General features: G+C 29.9%; 2 protein-coding genes across 2 annotated transcripts; one reads left to right on the plus strand and one right to left on the minus strand.

Moving 5' to 3' along the window:
* The first annotated feature begins 231 nt into the window (after positions 1-231).
* LOC114425097 (aquaporin NIP2-1-like) lies at positions 232-5,127 on the plus strand. Its single transcript, XM_028391857.1, has 5 exons — positions 232-502; positions 766-990; positions 3,905-4,099; positions 4,321-4,382; positions 4,608-5,127. Exons 1-5 carry the CDS (start codon positions 353-355, stop codon positions 4,855-4,857), a joined length of 882 nt encoding a protein of 293 aa, XP_028247658.1. The 5' UTR covers positions 232-352; the 3' UTR covers positions 4,858-5,127.
* A 14,035-nt stretch (positions 5,128-19,162) lies between these two features.
* LOC114425355 (gibberellin-regulated protein 4-like) lies at positions 19,163-20,597 on the minus strand. Its single transcript, XM_028392250.1, has 4 exons — positions 20,401-20,597; positions 20,220-20,264; positions 20,040-20,073; positions 19,163-19,573 (listed from the first exon to the last, which is right to left on the minus strand). The coding sequence occupies exons 1-4, from the start codon at positions 20,461-20,463 to the stop codon at positions 19,392-19,394; spliced, it is 324 nt and encodes a 107-aa protein (XP_028248051.1). The 5' UTR covers positions 20,464-20,597; the 3' UTR covers positions 19,163-19,391.
* Between the last annotated feature and the right edge of the window lie 4,149 nt (positions 20,598-24,746).

The raw sequence follows: 24,746 nt of genomic DNA on the forward strand, positions 1-24,746 counted from the left end.
GTGGTTATTGGTTGACCATATAGGGCGACATTGAAGCTCACACACAGTTGAAATGTGTGTGCGTGAGAAGGGCCAAAGAAGCTGTCCATGACGTAATCCAAATGTCACCCAACTCCACGGTCTACTCTTTAGGAATTTTTATTTCACACACCTACTTAATTACTACCATGTGCAATGCAAGTGATTTGAAGAAGGTACATTTGGGAGGTTATAAAAGGCCCGTTAATCATTCATAGTTTCATCATCCACTACTTGTAGCTATTAGCTTATAACAGAGAGAGAGAGAGAGAGAGAGGGAGAGATCACATTTCCTGAACTATAAGCTATATAGCACTTCCATAATCTTACAACAATGGAGGGGACCAGCAGCCAAAGCACGTTTGCCTTCATCCCTAGCACAATTGAGACACCAAGTCCAAGCATCCCTGAGATATCATCATCATCTTCCCCTGGTTCTCTTGCAAGAATTGCACAAAGTTACCCTCCCGGCTTTCCCAGAAAGGTAACCAACCCACAACACTTAAATTATACCATGTTTTTTCATTCTCTGACAAAAGTTTGTGCCTTGAAACACACAAACTTATACATGGGTTGTTGTAAATTTAATTTGATTTGTTTTTTATTCTACACACCGGTCGCAGTGAGGTTATAACCTAGGACCTATCAAAACTCTAGCTAGAGGGTTGTTTTGTTATTTAATTTGATTAATCATTAGAAAAGTGTGATGAAGATGATGTTTATTGAGAATTTGAATGGATATGGCAGGTGTTAGCGGAGATTATAGGGACATTTTTGTTGGTGTTTGTGGGAAGTGGTTCTGCTGGGCTAAGCAAGATTGATGAGAGGATGGTGTCAAAGCTTGGAGCATCACTTGCAGGAGGACTCATAGTGACGGTCATGATATACTCAATTGGACACATATCAGGGGCACACATGAATCCCGCGGTTTCTCTTGCTTTCACCGCCGTCAGGCATCTTCCTTGGCCACAGGTGCGTCCGTATAAACACTTTTTTATTTCTTAAAATGCTTTTACTATATTCCGATAATATAATTATAATCTTCTTGCCCATGGATATTATTGTTTTCCACACGTCGTTGATTGAATTGGTGGACACAACAATGTGCTCGTACTCGCCATGATTTTTTTTTTTCTCTCTCTCTCTCTCTACAGTCACAACGGTGATTGTTAATACTGTTAGAATAACTAAGAAAATGATGTTATTTTTTTTTTTTTTATCGGTATGGAGTATATGCTTATTTCATAAATTTAAAACTTCGTTTAAGAAAATAGAGTTTAATATCATTCAGATTAATAATTTATTAATAAAAAAATGATGCTATAAATGAGCGTGTTGAGTTTAGTTTATTTTTAAAATATTAATTAATTTTCTAGAGATTTTTTTTTAATAAAATTTATGGATATATCTTTCCTTAAATTAAAATATTGAACCTATTTGTAGTAATATTTTTCAAAACTAAACTAATTGTTGAACTATTGAATATATTGATTAACAATAGAGGTGTACGTGAGTTTGGATGATCCAATCTCAATTAATTCAAACTAATTATAAAGTTTAGTTGAGTCATTGATTTGATTTGTTATTATTTTAACTAGTCTAATGGTACTTGGGTTGGGTACCAGGTTAATGAGTTCTAAATTCAATAGACTCAACCCAATCTGAAACACATAAATAATTTTAATAATATTTTTTTATTAATATTTGGTGTATTGTGTAAACCCACACCTAAAGAACAGTTTTGTGACATTCATATTTAAACTAATTAGGTACTTTATTTTTAACTGTGATTGTGATTAAATGTTGCATATACATGTTAGATTCTAAGTACATGTTAGATTCATATTAGTTTTGTTTTATTTTTTATCATTGAAATTATTATTTTCTTTTTCTCGATCTCTTTTAATTGTAGAATGTCATTTTTTGTTTAATCTTTTGTATTCTGTTTATTTGGATATTATTTTTTCTTTCATTTTTAATAATTTATAAATATAATAATATTTCAACCAATCGACTCGATTATCCAACCTAAAGGCAGAGTTGGTTCACTTTGGATTCTTATATAAAAAATAATAATGAACTGAATCCAACTTAGTTATATTTGGTTCATAAAATGCACAAAACCTATCTCAATACACTCTTAACTAATAGTTTAGTTACAATTAAATTGATAAAGATTAAATATATTTTAATGTTATATGATAAATTAAATCATTAAAAGGTTAAATTAGGCAAATTCAAGTTGGCATAAAACAATGATATTATACGTTCTTTGATATGGAACAATTAGACCCATTCTCAAACTGTTTTCACCAATTCTAAAATCAGTGTTTTAAAAATTGAACGGACTTGATACTTAACTTGTTCACTGATTTTCTAAAATAATCACACAGTTTAATTTAATTTGTTAGTCTATGTATCTTACACGTAAAATGTGTAACTTGTGCAGTTGGAGACAAATGTGTCATTATTGCCTCCAATTTTAATCACTAATAATTGAAGGTTAATATTTCATTAAATCCTCGAATGCACAGTGCATACTACTAGTTAGGTTGACCCAGAGCTTCAGCTTCCCTCACCACACCTTTATTTTAAAAGACTCCCCCCGGCCAATACGAATGAGGCATTAATTATAAATTAGTATAATAAACTCAAAATCAAAACACAATAATGCATGTGAGCTTACTCATGCTGTTATCCATCTTTCGAATACTTGGTCTATGTTTGTTGAATGGTTTAATATAACTATTCTTCTACTATTTCGTATGATTGTTGCATAAAGAAGAAAGATGATGATTGCACAACACAAATCTTCACAAAATCAGCATATACTCTTTAGAATAACTCCAACGGTGCTTATGACAATTTCTTATAGTTAAGCAATAGTTAACCAGTTTTAGCGTTGGAGAAAATGTGTTGGTGTTTCTTATTTTGGCAGAGTAACTTATTTAAGTAATTGCTTAGAAATTTCTTAACAACAAATAATTTGAATTAAACTCAATAATTTAAGCAACTAATTATGTTAGAGGTAAAAATAATAATTTTTTAAAGTGTGATGTGATGTGTAGGACTCACTAAAAATAATAATAATAATAATAATGATTCAAACCATAATTTTTTTTAAAAAAATGGTTCAATGAACTTACAGTGGAATATAAAAAAATGGGCAAAAATAAAAAGGGGAAAATATCTCAATAAAATGACCTTGAAACCAACGTGACTCAGTTTGTATGGGTTCAAGTCCGCGTCAAAACGGTTCAGCCAAGAGAAAAAAGCAGGTACTGGTCAAGTTCACTCTCACCGTGGACCCACGGTAATGTGTGCATTTTCAGCCAGAAATGTTCATTAATTATGTGGTCCAGAAATCCCTCATGAATCTAGTCCCTACCATATAGTGATGAGGATTTGAACCACCCTTCTGCCAAGAAATAATACAGAATAGATGACCGTACTTGTTGTTTATCGAAATTAAAAAAATTATTCAGAGAATATTTATTATTTATTTTTAATCATGATATATTTGTTTGTAAAATATGATGAATTAGTTCATATTAAAAGAAAAGCAGCAACTAGTCGTATGTTGTTTGTATTTTGTGAGAAGTAAATTAATAGGTTTAACTCAATTTGGACTTAGGAGCCGGCACTAGATGACAAGAATGACAATATGAAACAGACAACAAAAGAATTCAGTAGGACTTGAACTTAAAATAAATTCTTTGGAGATAAGGTCGGGCTTAATTGCCCAATGGGGTGTAAAAATTAATAAGAATAATAAAATTCTGATTTCTTTTCTCATTTTTGGGCAATTTGGCTAACTTATTTTGTGGACAAGTTGTAGTTGTAGACCCTTTTAGCCAGACACATAAATAACACAATTTTCTTGCAGCTCCCATTTTATATAGCAGCTCAACTCACTGGTGCCATTTCTGCTTCATACACATTGCGAGAGCTGTTACGACCATCAAATGAGATTGGAGGAACATCACCTGCTGGATCACACATTCAAGCCCTAATCATGGAAATGGTGACCACATATACCATGGTGTTCATTTCCATGGCCGTGGCCACTGACTCAAACGCGGTAAGAATCACAGTAATTTAATTGAAAATTTTAAGAAAAATTTAACTAAAGTAATAAAGACCTGCTAAGGAAGTTTATCTCAATTGAACAGTATTCATGATAACCCAAACTGTTGTTTATTTTCTGATACTTGATATTCATTAATAGCCTTCAATTATTTTAAATTTTCAGTTACACTATCCAAACATACCCCTAACCTTAAAATGTTGTCATTTTTGCAGACAGGACAGCTATCAGGAGTAGCAGTAGGTTCTTCTGTTTGCATAGCAAGCATTGTAGCCGGGTAAGTTTAGCCAAAAAAAAAAAAAACGTGATCCACACACTCATACACACACAAACACAATTTTACATATTACAGGAATAACATGACCACAGGGAAAAATAAAGTTTATAAAAAGGGAGACTCAAAATTAGGCAAAGCCTATATATATTTAGGAAGCAAAGTAAGAGACATGAACATGCATGAAAAGAAGCCAATGTTTTTGAAAATTGTTGTTCATGTATACAGACCAATATCAGGGGGATCAATGAATCCAGCAAGGACATTAGGTCCTGCAATTGCGACATCATACTACAAGGGACTTTGGGTATATTTTGTTGGACCTATTACTGGGGCGGTTTTAGCAGCTTGGTCTTACAATGTGATTAGGGACACTGAACACCCTGGTTTTCCCATTTCACTATCCTCCATTTCATCCAAGGTGCGCCAAAGCATTGGTGGAACTGAACAAAAAAGCGACCAAAGATGCTTTGTGTGAATGAAATAATAAACAACAATGTTTTTTCTGACACCACACCACCGCCCAAATCAACATCACCTTCAATTTCTTGTCTTGGAGGATCTCAAGTTTCCACATGTATTATCATGTATATGATCAAAAATACCATGCCTAGATCATATGGTATTATTAGCTTGGCCATGTATCGAGTTAATTTCAGGGCTATGAGCTAGCCATGTGTAATGCAAAAGTGTGTAGTGTGATTTTCCTACATTAATGAAATGTCAGCTTCATATGAAATTCAATATAGACAGCAAACCGGATGCTATTAATGATGATTAAATGCAGACCAAAACTGGTATGTGATTAATAATAGTCACAAAATATTTTCAATTTAACATCAATAATAATGCACCTACACATTCAAATCCATCATGTGGTTTAGCATATACGAAAAGACTTGCACGAATTGATACATATGAATATCCGTCTGTCAATTCATAAACATATTATTCCTCAGGCCGCCCCGGAGGAACAAATATACCATGGACCATCATGATGCTAAGCAGCAGACTAATTTAGCACGACTCTTCTAATATGAAGTAGTTGTTAAGATTGGTGCAATACCATCGAAAAATTGTTGTCCACTAACGGAATAATAAGATAATTTAATATCTCTGATATTTAGTGAAAACAGTTTTACACTATAATTCAATCACAAATTATCATTTGAATTATTTTAAGATAATTATTGTAAAAATTAATAAATTTATCACGTGATGGAACGAGAGCATAAAACTTTTTTTCACTATCTAAGACTTGTATAGTACATCTAGTTGTTTAATATAAATTAAAGTTTTAATATAGATATTATGAGACTATTAATAATATATACACATTATATTTAATAGACAATCACGTTTCTTTCAAATATTATTAAAGTCTTTGTTTAATATAAATTAAAGTTTTAATAAGATTGTACCAATAGAGACAATCCTAAATAATGTACATTTCTATCACCACTATTGCTAATACCCATAATAATGGGTACAAATTTGCAAAAGTTCAAATCCTCTGTCCACCGTTCAAAACAGAGAGCCTCGTGTCATGAACACTTTGACAAAATATTAGCCTGAAGAGTGAACGAATTCGATATAATAGCCGATAGGTGTAAGAAAACTCCTTAAGAAAAAGAATATTGATTGTACCTTTTGAAACTTCTTTTCTTTTCTCCTTTTTCTGTTATTTATTCATTTATATAACTGGAGAGATGGCGATTTACTTTTTTCCCCACAGAGTAGGATTAAATATAAATATCCACTTAAACTTGGTCATGGTCAAATTAAGAAATAAAATTGTTTCCGTCCATGTATAAAATTAAAGAAATAAAGTAAGGTATGTACCAAAAAAGAAGATGAAATAAAGTAAGGTACACTCATTTAATAACAGGTCATCCTAAAGAGAGCAAATTATTCATTCAATTATCATGATTCCAACCTTCCTTCATCTTTTCTTTAACATAATACCCAACGACAGGTACAATCTTTATGTCTTCCACACCATATTTGTACCAATTGGAGTTGAGTGTATTGAAAAAAAATGAATAGAACTTACATTACACGAAAACACGGTAAAGTTAATTCTAATATAAAGTCTCCGATAACATATCCTCACATGTTGATATTTTTTTTATACATCTGTCGCACTTAGGATAGAATTTATAATCTCATGCATATTTTATTGAAACCTCCTACCATTCTGATGATTCTAATGGTTCTCGCATGTTGTATTTTCACATTATAATATCATGTTAAAAATTTATATTTATTCCTCTATTCTTAGATGTAAACAATTTTCAATTTTTAATATGACCTTATCTATTTAATTTCTATAAAGAAAAAATGGCCATCGTATAAAAACTTAACACGTGAAGGGACATGCACTAACGTACATAGGCTCGATTCCAAGCATTATCTATCTAAAGCAGGGTAGGCTTGCAATTGCAAGTTGCAATGATGAAAAGAAAATAGGATATCTAAGAAGCACCACATACAACACAACCTACTTAATTAAAGATTATGACGAATTGACCATTTTGATCCTGTCTTTCATATACCCAACGGCACCACACATGGTGTTGATTGAGTGTATTATAAAACTAAATAGCACTTACAATAATCCAATATGACAAGCAGCGTAAAGTGTAAAATGTTTTTATTCTTTTTGAACCAAGATATTTCTCGGTCAAGAATTAAAAATTCATTTTTTAAAGTATTAAGATTTATTTAAGAAATTCATCCTTTTTAATAGAAACATCAAATTTCTAATTACATATTTAAGAAACAAAATTATTTGTTATCATGTTATTTTGGCAAGCAGAAAAGTTAATACCAATATAAAGTACCGACAGCAACATAAACATCAAAATCATCCGTTACCTAAAAGCAGTGTTGGATTAGTTCAATAGAAAGAAAAAAGCAAAGCTAACTAGCTAAGGGTGTGCAATTTAATATATATAAAAATGAAAAAAGCACTCAATTTTAAAGGGCAAACAACGAGTGCCCATAAATGTACTTTTATGATTTGCTTACATTAAGAACATGACCAAGCATACCCACTTTCTGGGATTCATTTTAAAGGTAATCACTTTATGAATTGCAAACGGTCAACTTGACTGCCATGTACTGATAACTCCAATATAAACACCTTTCCTGATCCGAGGTTAGCATAGGCTCGTTCTAAATTAATAAAAAAACTATGCTTGTACAATTTTTTATAATTCTTTTTCGTAACAGAGAGAGTGGTGAGAGAAAAGGGACAAAAATATAAGATAAGATAATCGATGTGATGGAAATAAAAAATAGTGTTAGTAAAAAGTATTATATAAATAATAGTTTTTTCTTTCTTTCTAAATTTAGGTAATATTTCCTCCATTGCTTTTGATATGTTTATTTGCAAATAGTTTTTATTTATCTATCTACTAAGAAATTTGTGAAAATATTAATTATAATTTTTCAATTGTATTGTTATGTCACATAATAATCTTAAATAGTATTAAACTATCTCACTAGTAAAATGCTCAAACATTAAGGAGATCTAACAATAGAGAACTATGCCCCTTGTTTCCAAGCCTTTATAAATATGTAATAAGTTTAAAATAATTTTACAAAATACTAATATATGTCACAATTTTTAAATGATAAACAAATAACTGAATGAAGTATTTATTTGAGTTAATTTAATATTTTTGAAAAATGGAATATTCCTATTTTTAATCTAACAAATAAATATTTTCTTTTTCTTTTTATACTTTATTTTATTTTTAAGTGTTGTTTGACTTAATTATTTTCTTTAAAAAAATCTCATAAGAAAGCCTAGCTACTGTAACCTAGTTTTGAAGCTCTAAACAAATTCTAAAAAGTAAAAGTGAATCTTAAAGAAATGGAACTTTTGTAATAAGATCGAAGAACTTTTACTAAAAAAAATCAGGTAAATAGGGTTCTATCGCAAGCTCAAACTCATGCATTAAAGCAGGGTAGGACCAAACCGCACGAGTTAACATAAATGGTTAAGGATTCAATATGAATTCTTACTTTTCTTACATGTGCAAGTTCAAATTTGCAAGAGAAAGCCTCCATCACTTAGGAATTATTTGAGTGTAGCTACAAGCCTGCAAATAGGGGAACTAAACTTCTAGGTTAATTTTACTGGATGCTCAACATAATATCAATGTCTTGTCTAGTAAATTTGGAATTTTTTTCTTTTCTATTACTGCAATTTCTTTTTTTAAAAAAAGCAAGGTAAGGTGCCAGTGTTGATAAAAAAAATTATTAGAAATGCATATAAGTGTTTCTATTTTTTTTAATAAGGTTTACGTTTATTATTTTTTTCAAAAGAAAAATCAATATCTAACGAGCACCTAGTGCCTACGTGACCCTTCTTGATAAAATATCTAATAGACTAATACCCCACGACAAGTGGCACACCGTATTTATAGTATTTACAAACAGTTGACTGTATTACTGGATTTAAGAACATGCTTAGTGGAAAGTGAGAGATGTATTTTTACTTTTTAGACCTCATGATATTACATAATGTAATAAATTTTGTCATATTTTGTTTTAGTAATAAAATGTAATTTGGAGTTCTTGAATTTTAGTAGAATAATTTTTTATTTATTTCAAAAGACATTAAAAAATAATATTTAAAAAAATAGAATTGTTAAGTTCTGTTGATCAATAATAGATAGATTGGATGAATAAGAGTTCTTGAACTCAACAACTCTTGTTAAAGATGTTCTAATAAAGCTTAGAGTAAATTACATTATTTTGATTATTCTTTTTCTTGTATTAAAATATAGGCTTAATAAACATAACTAAATAATCTGTTTTAACACTGTTAAAATAAATTATAGATATCTTGTTTGAAAATGCAAGCATTATACTGCTTTTCACTTTTATGCTAAAATACAAAACCATAATAAAAATATTTTTTTGATATATATATATATATATATATATATATATATATATATATATATAAGTATTTAATTTTTAATAATTATATTTATTTAAAAATAGATTTTAATATTTTTGTATATAATTTAAATAAATTATACATTTAATATAATATATTAGTATTATATTTTATATTCCAAAAATAAACTATATTTTATAAGTATAATAAATAATAATATGTAAGAAAATTATCAATTTAGTTATATATTACAATGTATATATGTTTGCATTTAATTTTATAATATTACATTTTATTTAAAATATATTTGTAATATATATACATATCTATTATTTAAAACTTTATACATTCAATATAATATATTAGTATTATATTTATTAAACTCAATAAATAAATTTTATTTAATAAACATAATAAATAAGAATATATAAGAAAACCATCTATTTATTTATATATTTATATAGATATTACATTAGTAATATTAATTACCTTAATTTGTGTTTAATTCTATTTTAATAATACAGAAAGACAGGTGCTGCGCGGTGTTCGTCTATCCACAATATAATATAAATACTACATTAATAAGATTAATTAAATACTATCTCTTTATATATAGAAACAAATAGTAATATTTTGAAGAAAAAAAATTATACTTTAATGTCTAAGTTTTTTTTTAAAAAAATTACATACGACATCACTTTTTTTTATTCCTACACTAATCCATAATATTTGAAAACATTACATTGCGCTACTTTAAATATTACACTAATCCCACTTGATATGTTAAAAATATTACACTGCGTCCCTATAAGAGGTGTTGTTATAAATGTTAAACAAACATGAACATTTTGTGTAATTTGAATAAATCTCATGAGTGTTACTATAATTTGCTTTTATATTTTTATGGAAATAAAAAAAATTTATGAAAAAAATTAAAAATCGACTAAAGTAACATATTTTTAAATATATAGGGGATATAATTTACTCAACATAAATAAACCATAGTAGTAAAGTAGCAGAATTTTGTTATTTGTACAACTTTTTATTTAAAATTAAAATAACTTAATTAAAGACTTGTTAAGTTGTTTACCCAAAAATGTTTTCTTTCCTCTGAAGTACGTAAGATTAGAAATTCTTAATAATGCATTTAGAAGTGAGTCTATATTTTTCATAAGCGGGACAAAACAAATATTTCTCACTTGTTTCTTATATAAAGCACCGAAATATAATATTCTATTGTGCTTGTTATATATGAGTGAAATTTCATATCTTAGTAATATATCAGCAAGTTTGTAGGAGATTTTTTACGAGAGCACTTGTGGGGATAAAAAAAAATCAAATTAATATAATTTTATGTGAGTTAACTTTTAAAAAAACATTCTGATTTAATTTCTTCGTAAATGTATAAGGAAATTCGAATAAGTAGGAAATCAAATTTTATACCAATTAAAACATTCACGTTAGAACATAGAAGTTGGGAAAATTAAGAACATGAGCATTATATCTCAGACAGGCAGTGTTATCTTTTACTGACAGGTTTCTAACAGCTTCTTTCCTAAAGAAATCAAACTGAGTCTATAAGAAGCTATACGATACTGATACTTAAACTAAGTTCCATTATTAAGTTTTGAGAAGATGAAAAGCTACAAAGAAGATGTAAGTGGCAACTATAAAGCATTTCTTCATTCATTTCATTGATGCCTCAATACTATGTAAACCTAATAAATGACAACTCTACAAGTATCATCGTCTAATTGTTGAAAATTACAATAAAACTAAATAATATAAAACATGAATATTTTTGGTTCATCCTATAAAATCCTTAAGTCTTTCAGCCCAGTCTAATAGTTGCGAGAGAAATAAAAATCTTGGACCTGACGACTTTAATTTTATATTCTATCAAAGATGCTGGGACACTCTTCACGATGAAGTATGTGAAATGATTTGTGAATTTTATTTCCATGCTAAGCTTCCAAATGATTTCTTATTTTCACTTATCGCCTTGATGCCCAAAAAGGATAATCCACATATTGTCCGAGTACAAACCTATATCTTTGATTGACAGTATTCATAATATTACTCCTATTGAAGCTCCTAAACACTCGATTAAAAAGGTTTTGGGGTTTGTGATTTCGTCTTGACAAATTGATAAACCTTCGATGGTGTGTTTCTGGTCAATGAGTTGGTGAACATAGTCCAAGAAGTATCAATGGAACCAGAATTTTTTTTAGTAGAGAAAAAAATAGTCTAATATTTTCTATAAAAAAAAGTTAGATAGGATTTATCAAAAATGATAATAAAAAATTAAAAAAGATAAAGCAAATAAAATTAATAACTTTTTATAATTATTTACATTCATATTATTAAAAAATTATCTTGTGAAGACAAAATTTATTTTTTTATGGGGGAAAAATAATTATTAAATATATTTAAGTAAAAAAAATTAACTTTCTCTAAACAATTACTCCAATTACTCTCCATATAGATCCGCCGGTATCAACAAGCAAGAGACAATATTTTATCTTAATGTTGACTCCAAAAAGACCTATGACACACACATATATATGGTGCATGGTTAGCCTCTTCTAGCTTAACTTGGTGGAGATCGAAATATTTGTCTGATGGTGAATGCTAATTAAGTGTCATTGCTTTAGTTCACTTAACATGTGCCAAGGAAGGTTAGAGAAATTATATATTTATATTAAAATGTGCGTTTTTATTAAATATATAAAATAATAAGTTATAACTTAAAAATATTTTTAATAAAAACACACCAGCAATGCTAAAAATAAATTTATCAGAAATCATGTTAAAATACATCGACGTTACATTAATATTTTCTTTTTTAATAAAAAATTTATACTTTTTAATTCCTCAATCAATCTAGCTTTGCCAACAGTATTTGACCCATGGTCACTTGCTTTTCACACATTTCTCAAACTCAAAAGTCTTGTCTTCAACGTGTGGAGGTGGAATAATCATTTTTATCTTCATCATTTTATTTTTGATTTTGTATTAAAGACAGCACAGACACTATCGGTCAGCTACCTATATACTGTCGTGGAATGGCTGAAAATTGGTTCAAGTTTAATTTTTACGAGACTATATTTATTAGAAAGTGAATTATGGATCCTCTCACTTATATGCGTACACTTAAAATATTGTAGAAAAATTTGTAATACCTCACAAAATATTTTATTTGAATATTTAATGTAAGCATATATCTAAAACTTAAACTCAAAATGTCTAATTGAATTGGAATAATTATCTGTACTAATTCATCGATGTCATGCTGCTATCAACTTCTGCTTCTCGAGTCACCAATACTGTTGCTTCTTGAATCACCGACGCTTCTGTTATTTATTTCAAGCCATTATTATCGTTCAGCCATTGTTCAGTTTTGTCAGTAGATACTACCATTAATTTAAGATGATTTGGAAGTGAAGTCTTCTTTGATTTGTTTGGTGAAGTTTCGTTTCTTTCATTTATGATTTTTCTCCATCAATTTTCATCTCATTGAATTAATAAATCCTGTAGATGAACGTCTTAAACATTTTCGATCTCCTGGCTTTGTTCCCTTCCCCCTTAATTAGTTGTTGAATTTCTCCTATTATTATAAGTACCTTTCTATTTTCATATCATATACTTTCCAAAATTGTAATCTTAGATTAAGACCACTATCCACTTCATTAGAAAATGAACGGGGATGTTAAAAGTTGTACAAGACTTTCTTCCTCGTCATAGGCTATAATTTAAAAATGTACACTGCACCTGATAAATTAGTTTTTCCATTAATTGATAGATGGTCGGCAAAGTTAACTTTTTGTTTGAAAAATGAAGAAGAACAAGAAAACGAAACGTTCTCTGATGCACTTCACAAAATACTGAACTGTGTCTTTTGTTTTCCTTGTTAATCATAATTCATCACATCATTAACTATAAACCTAATCGAAAAGCATAATTGATAGTATCTGAGTAGCAATCCAACAATTTATTAAGAGAGCATAAACGAATCTAAAGCATGAGGAAAAATAAGAAATATAAAATTGGTCCAATGGATAAAAATGGATAAAGAAAGAAGGAAGGAAAGAAGAGAGAAGTTGCAGGTTCAAATTTCTCCCGTATAACTGAAATCATCTAGCAATAATTAGTTTGTTGTTAATAATTGAGAAAGAAATAATTAAGTAGGGATCGGATGATGACATTTTGTAACGCTACTTCTAATAATACCAATACGTCTGTAGGTATATGACAAATTTCTTGTAGTGTGAGTTTTACCTATATTAATTGATCATAGGTATAAATTTTTTTGAGTTTTACTTACATAAAATAATTATAGGTAAAAGTCATTTTTAATATTAATAAATTTACTTACACTAAATAATGGTAGATATGAGTTGTTAAGTTTTATCTACATATATTAATTATAGATAAAAATATTTTTAAATTTTATCTATACTAATTTATGACCGTAGCCAAAAGAAGTTCATAAACCTAGGTCATTTTTCTTTTAATGAATCCTTAATTAAAATTTATGAGTCAGATATAAACAACATCTTGAATTCTTAAACAATATGTGCTACTTTTTGCTCGTCTCCCTTGAATGGCTCTTGGGCTGCAGCTTTCACGTGGCCTCTTTATCAATCATCCACTATTATTAATTATTATATTATAAATAAGAAAACAAATTTTAAAGAGTGAAATTCTAATTTTATTTTAAAACTTATCTTTTATCTTCTTTTGAAAATATATTTCACACACTATCTCTATACCTAACCAAAAAATTTAACATTCAATTATATAAGATTATTTATTTTTATCTCTATCTATATAATAGATCTTTTTAATTAGAATCGTTAAAACGGATCAATTTAATCAATTTAATTTGATCATCATTAATTGTTCAGAAGGTGAATTAATCTAGCTTGACTTACTTTTTGATGAGTCTATATTAGGTTAGTGTTGTTCAACCCACCATGAGTTTGAGTTAAAATGATTAGTACACCTAAATTTAAAATAAAATAAAAACATGTATAATATAAGGAATAATATAACAAAAATTCAAGAATGCGTAAAAAGGTACAATTTCAATAAAATAACTCAACTTTTTATTGATAATTGAATTATGACAAGGAACAAAACATTATGATAAAAATAAAATAACTTAATTTAGCCCACCACGGATTTAACCTAGATGAACCAAGTTCTAAGTGATGTGGGTCAAATTTTTTCTTATAATCAAAATGGATTAATTTTTTTCTCATGTGGCTCGACCCGAACATGTGGTAAGTTGGGTTGCCTTACGGGTTTTTGCTTACTTTAACAGGTCTATCCTTAACTATTTTTCTCTAATTCGTTTTAATATATCCTCTTTTATTTCTATTACTAAATTATATTTTGATAATATTTGTTTTAGTTTCATCTTGTTTATGGATCATGGGCCCAGCCTTTGTGTAGTTATAGCTTCCTGATTTAATTCCGTGGGCTCGGACTATTTACTTTTGCTCAGTCTTTGTCGGACCGTGCCGTGGCCTGTGGCATTGTTACTTAAGTAATGGATTTCTTTAAACAACAAAATTTAAATACAGTATTTTAGGTGTTCCTTGTTTTTTTATATCAATTTTAATTTTTAGGTGATCTTTGTACTATTTTCTAATTAGAATTAAAGTTTTATTTCAGGAACTAACATATTTCTTTAATGTAAATTTTTATTACATGGATTGTTAAGTAAAATTCTAATTCTAATTAAAAAATAACACAAACAGTACCTATAAAATTGTATCAAAGTTTTGTCCTTATCTTTAATTGGCATGTGCACTTAAATTCAAGTTCAACTAGCTTCCAACTGTCACGTTGAATATAGATTCTAATCATACAGGCCTCACTTGATTGCACTTGCATTTTAGGGCCCAAAAAACTTAAATAGTGACTTACCATTTATGAAATTTGGACAATTAATTAATTCACTGTTAATTTCTATATTATATAGTTGATACAAGATGTAATTAATCGTATCGTAAAATCACTTTAACTTAACTCATTTCATAGTTGAATTGAGCCTACATTTCATTCAAAGATATATGGAATATTAAGCTATTATGAAAGGTCATAGTTAATCTATGATGAAACAGTTCATTAAACGTTGTGCCGGTTTAGCTAAAATTCTTGGATTAAAAGTACGGGAAGAAAAACTTCATACTAGTAAGTAGTAATGAAAATTCATTTACATAGCAATTTTTGGACTAAATTCCTTTGACAAATGAGCTACTAAAGCAAAACTAACCACCTAACTACTAAGAGTTATTTGCATATATGAAGTAACTTTCAATAAGACACGTTTGATTTGTTTTAAATAGTTTTCTGTTTTTAAAAACAAAACAAAAAAACTCGTTTTAAAGTTTTAATTTTAAAAATTAAAAGAAATGTATCTCTTTTTCAGTTTTTAAATTAAAGAAAAAATCAGAACATTTCTAAGTCATTTTGGATTTTAAATTTCAGTTTTTCTATTATTCGTGTTTTTTCCTACATTCTTTCCCCATTTTCTGTTCTTTAAAAATTAGTTTATAAAAAAAAATTAAAACAAAAAATAAAAAAGTACAATTAAACATAAATCACTGCCTTTCAAACTAACAAAGAGTAAGAGTTGCTAGAGTAATCGAAATTAAATTCTTAAAAAGGTTAGTTCAAAATAGGAAAGACACTAACAGTTTCGTTAGAAGCGTGCTGTGGGTGTTTGAGAAAGCATTTTAAACGCACGTATTCTCTTATTTTCACGTCAAAACCTTTTATTAATGGAGAAGCTAAGAATAGTTGTTTCAGAAAATTCACGTCACGCCAAGCTGAAAATTGTTTCCAAACACACGCTAAGTGTTTTTAGGTTTTACCCAAGATTCAGAGAGCTAATTACTCAGTTTCAATTGATTACCAATCAATGCAATTGAATTTAAGAGGGTAAACAAAAATGTGACAGAACCAAACCAACTACAAAAAACCCACTGCCATGCATGAAAGACGATGCGATATTGTTAGACAAAAAAGATTATGAGAAAAAAAGGCCCAATAGCATCCGGACCAGGATCAACAAAAACATAAACCCAAACCTCTATCAAATTGATGGACTCCAAAAAGTAACCCTAGTACATTCTAAAACATTTATATGCAAAAACAATAACGGTTTTTTATGTACAAAAAAAATATTTTATATGCAAAAAGAAGCCTTGCGGGGAGAATTATATATCAATAGACTGAAGTCACTGAACGTTTAAATACACAATCGAATAGGCACTTGCTGTTTGCTCCTCCTATTTTCAGTTACACGCCTCCCTTTTCTTTTTTCCCCAAATTACCCTAGTAATTATCTCTTTCTCCACTTTGTGCTGTAATTCTCTATCCCATTCTTCAAGAAAACCCACCCCTCTCATGCACACACTCTATTCGCAACTATACCTTAACAATTAACATAGTCAATTCCATCATTCGATGTCAAAAGTATGATTTTCAATATTCGCATTAAACCACCCTTAATTCCATCACAATACTACCGGAATAAGTTTTTGCAACGCATTTGTTTAACCATCAATGTAGAAGATGATGTGGAGACAATTTTGCAATTGAAAACAATTATTTTGCATCGATTATTAGCCAACCGATGCCCTAATTTTTTACATCACTCATATTAGAACCGCTGTAGAAATTGCTTTAAAACATTTTATATTTGATTCTTCATTTGTTTTTGTTTCCCTGGCATGCCTCTTTGGATTTGGTCCTTCATTTTTCTTCTCTCTGTGATGATGGGATGATATTATCTCAGATATATGAGGTCTGAGAGAGCCTCCTAAAGCATAATGGAAGAGGGGAAATGCTTTCATAAAATTTTCATTCATACCTTTCCACTAGAGAAAATACTGAATATAAAGCAACAATCCAAATTTAGTGCTAGATACTACAGCTCAGCAATCATAACAGAATGCTGATTCACACAGTTTCTAGAAGCAAAAGGAAGTATAGAATGAAAGAAATAGAAACGGCAATTTATTCTCATTTGTAAGTGATATAGTCTTGATACTTGTTTGGTAGCTGAATAGTACGCTTGGGCCTTGTAGTAGGCTGCTCTAATGGGCTGGAAGTGTCTGGATTAGCAGCATCAATGTTACTATCAGAGTATCCACAGCTGTATCACTCTGATTGACTCTAATTGCAAAAAATAGATAGGAGGATCTTCGAGGGTTTCAAGCTCAAGTCAAAGATCTCTCCACTGATGGAGGTCCATTGCCACTCTCGTCAAGAAGAACCGCGTCCTCTGTCAAACAATGTTCCCCTTTTCCACTGATAATAAATTCTTGTGATGAACACACCTTGGCTTTAATTATAATTATGCTACATAATTGCTTGGCCATCGTAATGCCCAGCCACCATCACAATCCAGATTTGAAAATACCATTCTTCCTGTACGGGAGTAAGCCAAATCTTACCATGAATAAGTCACATTGTTTTAACCAATTAAGAAGGATTTTTCTTCTTTCTCGTTCGGAGTCATGTATGATATGTGTAGCACAATAACACATAGCAATTGGATCCATTCAAAGCAAGCCCCTGGTAAATAAATGATGAAAGAATGAAAGTTGAGACACCTTTGATTATAGCTTTAAACGTGCAACTAGACATGTTTTCATACTTTGGTGACGGGAAATATTGACATGGCTTCGATTAATGAAAGAATGAAATTTCTTCAAAACATAAATGTTATTTTTCTTGAAACGAAATTAGTGAACACATGTCAAAATTAAGTGTATTGCATTAATCGGATAGTCCAAATTAGTGAACACAACGTCGTTATATGACAATCCTCTCCCAAATTGCAAAAGCTTTTGACCTGGATTAAGTACAACATTGACCTATTGGCTCTCATCAGCATTTTAGAGCATCAATTCTGTTAATTGCAAAATCCTCAAGCACATTTTTAATATTATACACACGAGGATTATAATACTTTGCTAAATATCATACATTATGTCTGGCCCCTATCCCGCGGGAGTCACATTTCTTTTCAGAGTCTCTTAAATTGTTTTGAATTTTAATTCCCATGGCTTCTTTGGATTGAGTTTTCATGAGTAGATGTGAATAAAAGCCTTCCATGGGAGTAAGATAGTGATGGTAGATGCATACAAGTAAATCCCCACAAACCCAAAATCTTCACAATTTCAGCTAATTAAAGCTAAACCTCCGTGACAAAAGCCAGATTCAATGATGCATTTCAAATAAATACTAGGCTACTAGCCTACAAGCAATACTTATATACTATTTCTCTTTTCTGGCATCATTTTCTTTTCTTTTGGGCCGAAACAGTTAGATCAATCTTTAATAGTATTTTTTACCCCACGCGCTTTAAAAATTTTGTTGTGTAAATAGAAAAAGTGTAGGTAGAAATAACAACTCCCTTTATAGAACTTAGCATTAATCCCTTCAGGTCTTCATCTAGTTGCATGATCACCGTCACTACTTTTAACTTTTGTGGCACCTTTGCTTTGTGAAGAAAAAGAAAACATAAGTAGGCGTCTTCAATAAAATGGCCCTACAAACTTTGAGAGGTGTGTTACAGAGCAAGAGCATCACTTTTCCTCATCGCAAATAGGCCTAGATCTTTCACGGAAGCTTTTACAGATGTTGAGGTTCTACCTTCTAGTAGAAAAAATAGGGGTCTTGCAGTTTGAAGAATAATTACATTTAACTAGTGTTCTCTCGCAATAATGGTAAAGTACGTTATAGGCAATCTTTCAGCAACCCAATTCTCCATTACTAAGAATTAACGCCATTCATTCCAAATTAGAAGCATGTAATAGTAAATTAGCCAAGGCAAGACAAGATACTATATATGCTAGCAATAAGTTTGGTAGGTGATATATTGATATTAATAAGCCACTCTCATTAAAGGCAAACAAGGCCCAAGGAGTGATACACCAAAATACATAAAAACATAATATCATAGAGTGCCACCAAAAGGGGCTAGTAGCATTTGGTAGCTAGTGCATTAAATTGGCACAAGGAAGGAAGCAATAAAAATGTAGGAAAGCGACAATTGAAGTTGAACAAGTTGAAGCTCAAGGGCACTTGGGTCCTCCTTCCTTGGTCTTCCAGTTGTTGTAGCAAGGGCACACAGCTTTATTACCATAATACCCCGGGGGCACACACAGGCATTGCCTGCAGCACTTCTGACAGAAAAACATGCAGGGCTTGTGGTATTGGGTCTGGCTACATCTCCTCGAGCATTGTGATGGGCATTCTGGTCATATCAGATTCCAAAAAGAGAATAAGAGACGCACCATGACCATTGATAATAAACAAAACAAGCATTATGGTCAATACAATAATCAATAGCCATTTGACTCGCCTCTTTTCACACATCAGTCAAAACACTCCAAAAGAAGCAGCTTTTACGGGGGGGAAAATTGACCACAGTCAAACTAAAATTGACTGTGAGGACGAGTGTACGGGGGTCACGGTTATAAAAAAATGAGTACAAATAGTGTTCGTTAGTTTAGAACTTTGACAAGAGTAGTACAAATAATGGGAGAATAATTTGTCTTAACTAAAAAAATAATAACAAAATAACAATGCTAGATCTGCTCTGCGAGCTTTTGGGAAGGGTCTTAAAAAATTTCCTTCTTCCATTTTGGAGAAATATCATAATGTTCTACATTGCTAGATGTACCATAAAATGAGAAGATGAAGACAAGAACTTTACTTACGGTAACTCTTGACACTTCCACTTCCATATTTGCTCTGAAGAAGAAAAACACAGTAAAGCAGCATAAATCAGCACTAGTTCAACCCTTAGAAATCAAAACCCCAAGACCCCATTTTTTATTCTTCACACCCCACAAAGAAAGAGAGACAAGAGAGTGAAGAATAGGTAAGGATATATATACCTTGTTGTCATACAAGTGGCCTCCTTGTTCATTAGCAGCCATTACCTGAAAAATCAAGCCTTTCAAATGTAAGAACTAAGAACCCTTCAAATTTCAACCATGCATTAGTGGCACCAAAAACAAAAACATTGTGGTGTGTGTAAATGTGTCTGATTTTCGGACATTGAAGACTAAGACTAACCACTGTTTGAAGTATGGAAATGGCAAAGAGTGCCAAGATCATAGCAGCAAAGAACTTAGCCATTGTTGCGAAACACACACTATGATCTTAAAACCCCTCTTGATTTGGCAGAACTTTTATCTAAAGCACAAAACAAACTACAAATCAAGAGGGATGCAATGCTTGAGTTTTGAGGAGATGCTGGGATCAAAGCAATTGATGTGTGGGGTATTTATAGAAACATTGAAGGGTTGGGATTAGATGCAACATTTATTGGGTGCATTTAGGAGTAGAAACTTGTCCTCAATGTGGACAACCAAAGTCTGACACGTGTGTCGGAACAAATATCGTGACGGTGATGATACTAATTACACGAGATTGGATCGTACGGTCTAAACAACAAAGCATTGATCGAATTTACAACATAACCGCATGTTTGCTGCTCCTAAAAACTACCACTCTTACAAACACATGCATGCTTGAATAATTCATGTTAAGCGTGCAGAGAAAAACATGCATTGTCTAATTTTATTTCGTATTGATTTTAAATATCTAAATTCAAATGAGAGAAGATGAAGAACAGGAAAGTTTTTTCTACTAAACCAAATATTTAAACAAAAAAATGCTTGATTTTGTCTATTTTTCTGTTTTAAAGTTGAATTTGGAGAGTTAATCATAATATATCATAAAAAAAGTAGTTGAGAGTTTATTTATGAGTGCTTTCCAGAACAAAACTTGAATCTAAAAGAGAAATTCATTACTAGATGTTAGATTGTTAAGCATTACTTCATTAGACACTCATCACTATAATATAAATAGAAGCATCTTTATAATCATTTATCATATCAATACAAAAAATTATTGAGATAAGTGATATGAAACTTAGGTTTCTCAATCAGAAGAGATTTATTAAATGTCAAATAAAAAAATTATATATATTCTAATTAAAAAAATCACATCAACAAAATTGCATATCTTTAGGGCAATCCTTTCTTATTCTTTGAATTTTATGAGCTTTGACCTCATATGAGCATTACTTACAAGTTACAATCAAATGAGCATCACTCCTGATTTTTCTGATACAGACGGTGGAATAAGAGAGAGGATCATTCAAGAAGGGAATGGTGAGAAATAAAAAGTAGGTAATGAAGAACAACAATTGGGTGTGAAAAAACTGGAAATGGAATGGATAAGGGCCCCCACAGATAGAGGAAAGTCAAGCTTCATCAACTCATCAAATGTTAAAAAAATTCAATATTTTTTTTTATTTTTTATTTTCTGGTAAAATGAAATCAAATCATTCTGCTTTATTAAATGAAATCTGCTCCTCCTTTCCCAGTCTGTCAGCTCTGCATGTGCGACCACGTGATACCAGCTGCGCCGAATTCACTAATGTGCGCGGAATGCACTATATGCAATTTTATATCATATCTTTTCAGCTCACCGCCATTGTTTTTGTTTGAGTTTAACATGCATTTACTATATAATTACTAATAACTAATTGGAATAAGTAAATACATTAGAAGTATATTTGTATTTAGTTATATTTTTTTTCTTAATTCTATGATTCATCAGAGGAAATATAGACTCTGAATAATTCAAATCTAATAAAAAAAATCTAATAAAAAGTAAATAAAATCTAGTAAAAAGTGATTTCCATTAAAAATAAAACTTGAATAATACTTGATTTAATCATTATTATGTTTTGTCCCGATTATTATTCAAATTAAGTACATGTATCACATATCATTGTTATTTTATTGTTCTTTAAAAGTAACTATCGTACGCCTGATTCCAATTTTTGACATTTAACAAAATAGTTTTATAAGAATTGTAATTTTTTTAACTATACTTATTATTGATATATAAGTGTTTTTTTTTTTATATTCTGTGATACGATTTGTGATGTAAATTGAAGTTAAATCAAGCAAATTTCCAAGACAAATTTGACAAAAGACTAGAAGATCCGGGACATATTTATTTTAACTGACATAAAGGTACGTGCTTTACGACTAGTATAAATTTAACTTATAAGAAAAATGCTAAAACAAGAAAGAGTTAGACTAACTCAAATGTTTGATGTTGTGTTTGGTAGAAGAAAATTTATAAAAAAAATTATGTGAGTTTGTCAGTCTTAAATCTCTTATACTTTATTTTAATTTATTTATTTTATTTTATTTTTATCCTCTTAATCAAACACAACATAACATAAGGTCATATGAGACTATTACGCTAGGGAGGAAAAAATTGCATTGACAAAGGCATGGTTAGATATACATTACAGAGAGCATGCATGCCAAAATAGAAAGTAAGCAAACAAACGCCTTATGTACCAAAATGTAAACAAATGCATTGAGATTTTTCCCAAACCAAAGTAGTGCAACTTTTATCACTAGTGTTGTAGTGCAACTTTTCCTGCTTTACTAGATACTTTCATGGAGAAATACTTGTGTGCATATAATTGAGCCTATAAACTGAAATAATTGGAGCTACTATTCACACTTGTGAGGAGATGAATCTTAAGATGTTGGGTTAACTTTTCTTATTTTACTTGAAGTGAGATTTCACCTCACACTTGTATTCCAATATTTTCTTTATTCATTTTTTGTTTGAAAAAACATACATTAACATTTTTAATTACAGTTAGTGTGTTGCACTAGCACCAAGTTATGAGCCAGATGAGAAAGAGTACAATTGAGACTTTCCCAACGTTTTCAAGGAAAAGACTTTGATGTCCAAACCAGCAGCTTGCAGATTAATATCTAATTATAAGAAATGAAATGTAATTGGAAATGGCTTGAGAGGTTGTATTTATAGGCATGGAGAGGTGGCATGTTTAGTGGTTAAATGACGTTACTTTATTGTGTATTGTTGGAGGAATGGTTGGAGAAGAATCTCACGTTAAATGCTCCCTACATGAAAGGTCTTTTAGATTATGCTTGGTTGCGTGTCAGGAGAGAAATATGCACCTAGATGTGAAAATCAGAAGCAAGAGGCACTATAGCTTCTAGATTAATTTGGTATTTGACACGATTCTTTATGTGATTTTAGTTCAATGTGACCCAGAATCAAACATGCACTTATCATGTTTGTTTTTTCATTTCAGATTCTCCAAACCTACATTCAACCAAAAGCAAGAAATCCTTGCTTAATTATACTTCAGACCGCGTGACAGTTCCATCTAACATGTAAACAAACATGTCCCTTTGACACTTGTCAAAAGTGACCATCTATAGTGATCGTCTAGTATTTGGAGGATCAATTTGCTGAACTTTCATTTCATAGTCATTAACTTGTCTCTAAACAGAATGAATTATGTTTTTCAATTCACTTCTACTAATGGGTCATTTTATCCTTCCCACTTCATATGAGTTGAAAACAAGTCATGATAAATTGACTCATTTTTTGTATATTTGATTTGGCAACGTTGAAAAATCATGGTGGCTTGAAACTATTCTATGGCATGGTAAACTAAAAAACATTGGGGGACACCGGAGTTTCCTTGACTAAGCATCCTTTCTTTTTATTGTATTTTAATTAAATGGTTTGTTTGCTAGCTGGATTTATATTCCATTTAATGGTATTTGGCTTTTAAGTGAGGAAGATAGTGATATTGTTGAGTCAAATATGAGAATTGGGTTTGTGACTACTGAATGGTTTGTGTGTTACAGGTACAAATTCCCTATGACATGAAACCTTTTTTCTAATAATTTATGGGTAAATAATCAAATTTATCCCTAAAAATATAATAAGGTGTTGATAAATTAATTAAAAAAAATAAAAAAATTTAAATTTAAGTTTTAGATGTGTAAAAAATATGATAAATTAATCATGCAAATAATTTAATGATAAATTGGTTTCTTAGATTTTGTAATTTAATGTAAGTTGGTTCTAAAAAAATATAACTTATTGTTAAATTAATTTTTAAATATTATAATTTAATAATAAAATTCTCTAATAAATTTAATTACAGGAGTAATTTGTGGCATTTTTTATACATTCAAAAATTAAATTTGTATTTTTCATCTTTCAATTATCAATTTGTTATTAAATCACACTTTTCAAAACAAATTTAATTATTTACTCAATAATCTATTATTTTCTCGTTTAGGCTAGGCGGGTTGTCCTTTCGTAATTTTTTTTGAGCTTGATACTGGAATGACATGAACAGAATAAAAATAATGATACTAAAATAAATAAATAAATTATAAGAAATAAATATCTTAAATGGTGTTTTGAAATCCTTCCAATTTTTTTTAATCAGGGCAGTCATCGGAGGTATTGAGATTTTCTTAATGAATTAATGTGTATATATATATATATATATATATATATATATATATATATATATATATATATATATATAT

Source organism: Glycine soja, chromosome 9, assembly GCF_004193775.1.
Source record: "Glycine soja cultivar W05 chromosome 9, ASM419377v2, whole genome shotgun sequence".
NCBI lineage: Eukaryota > Viridiplantae > Streptophyta > Magnoliopsida > Fabales > Fabaceae > Glycine > Glycine soja.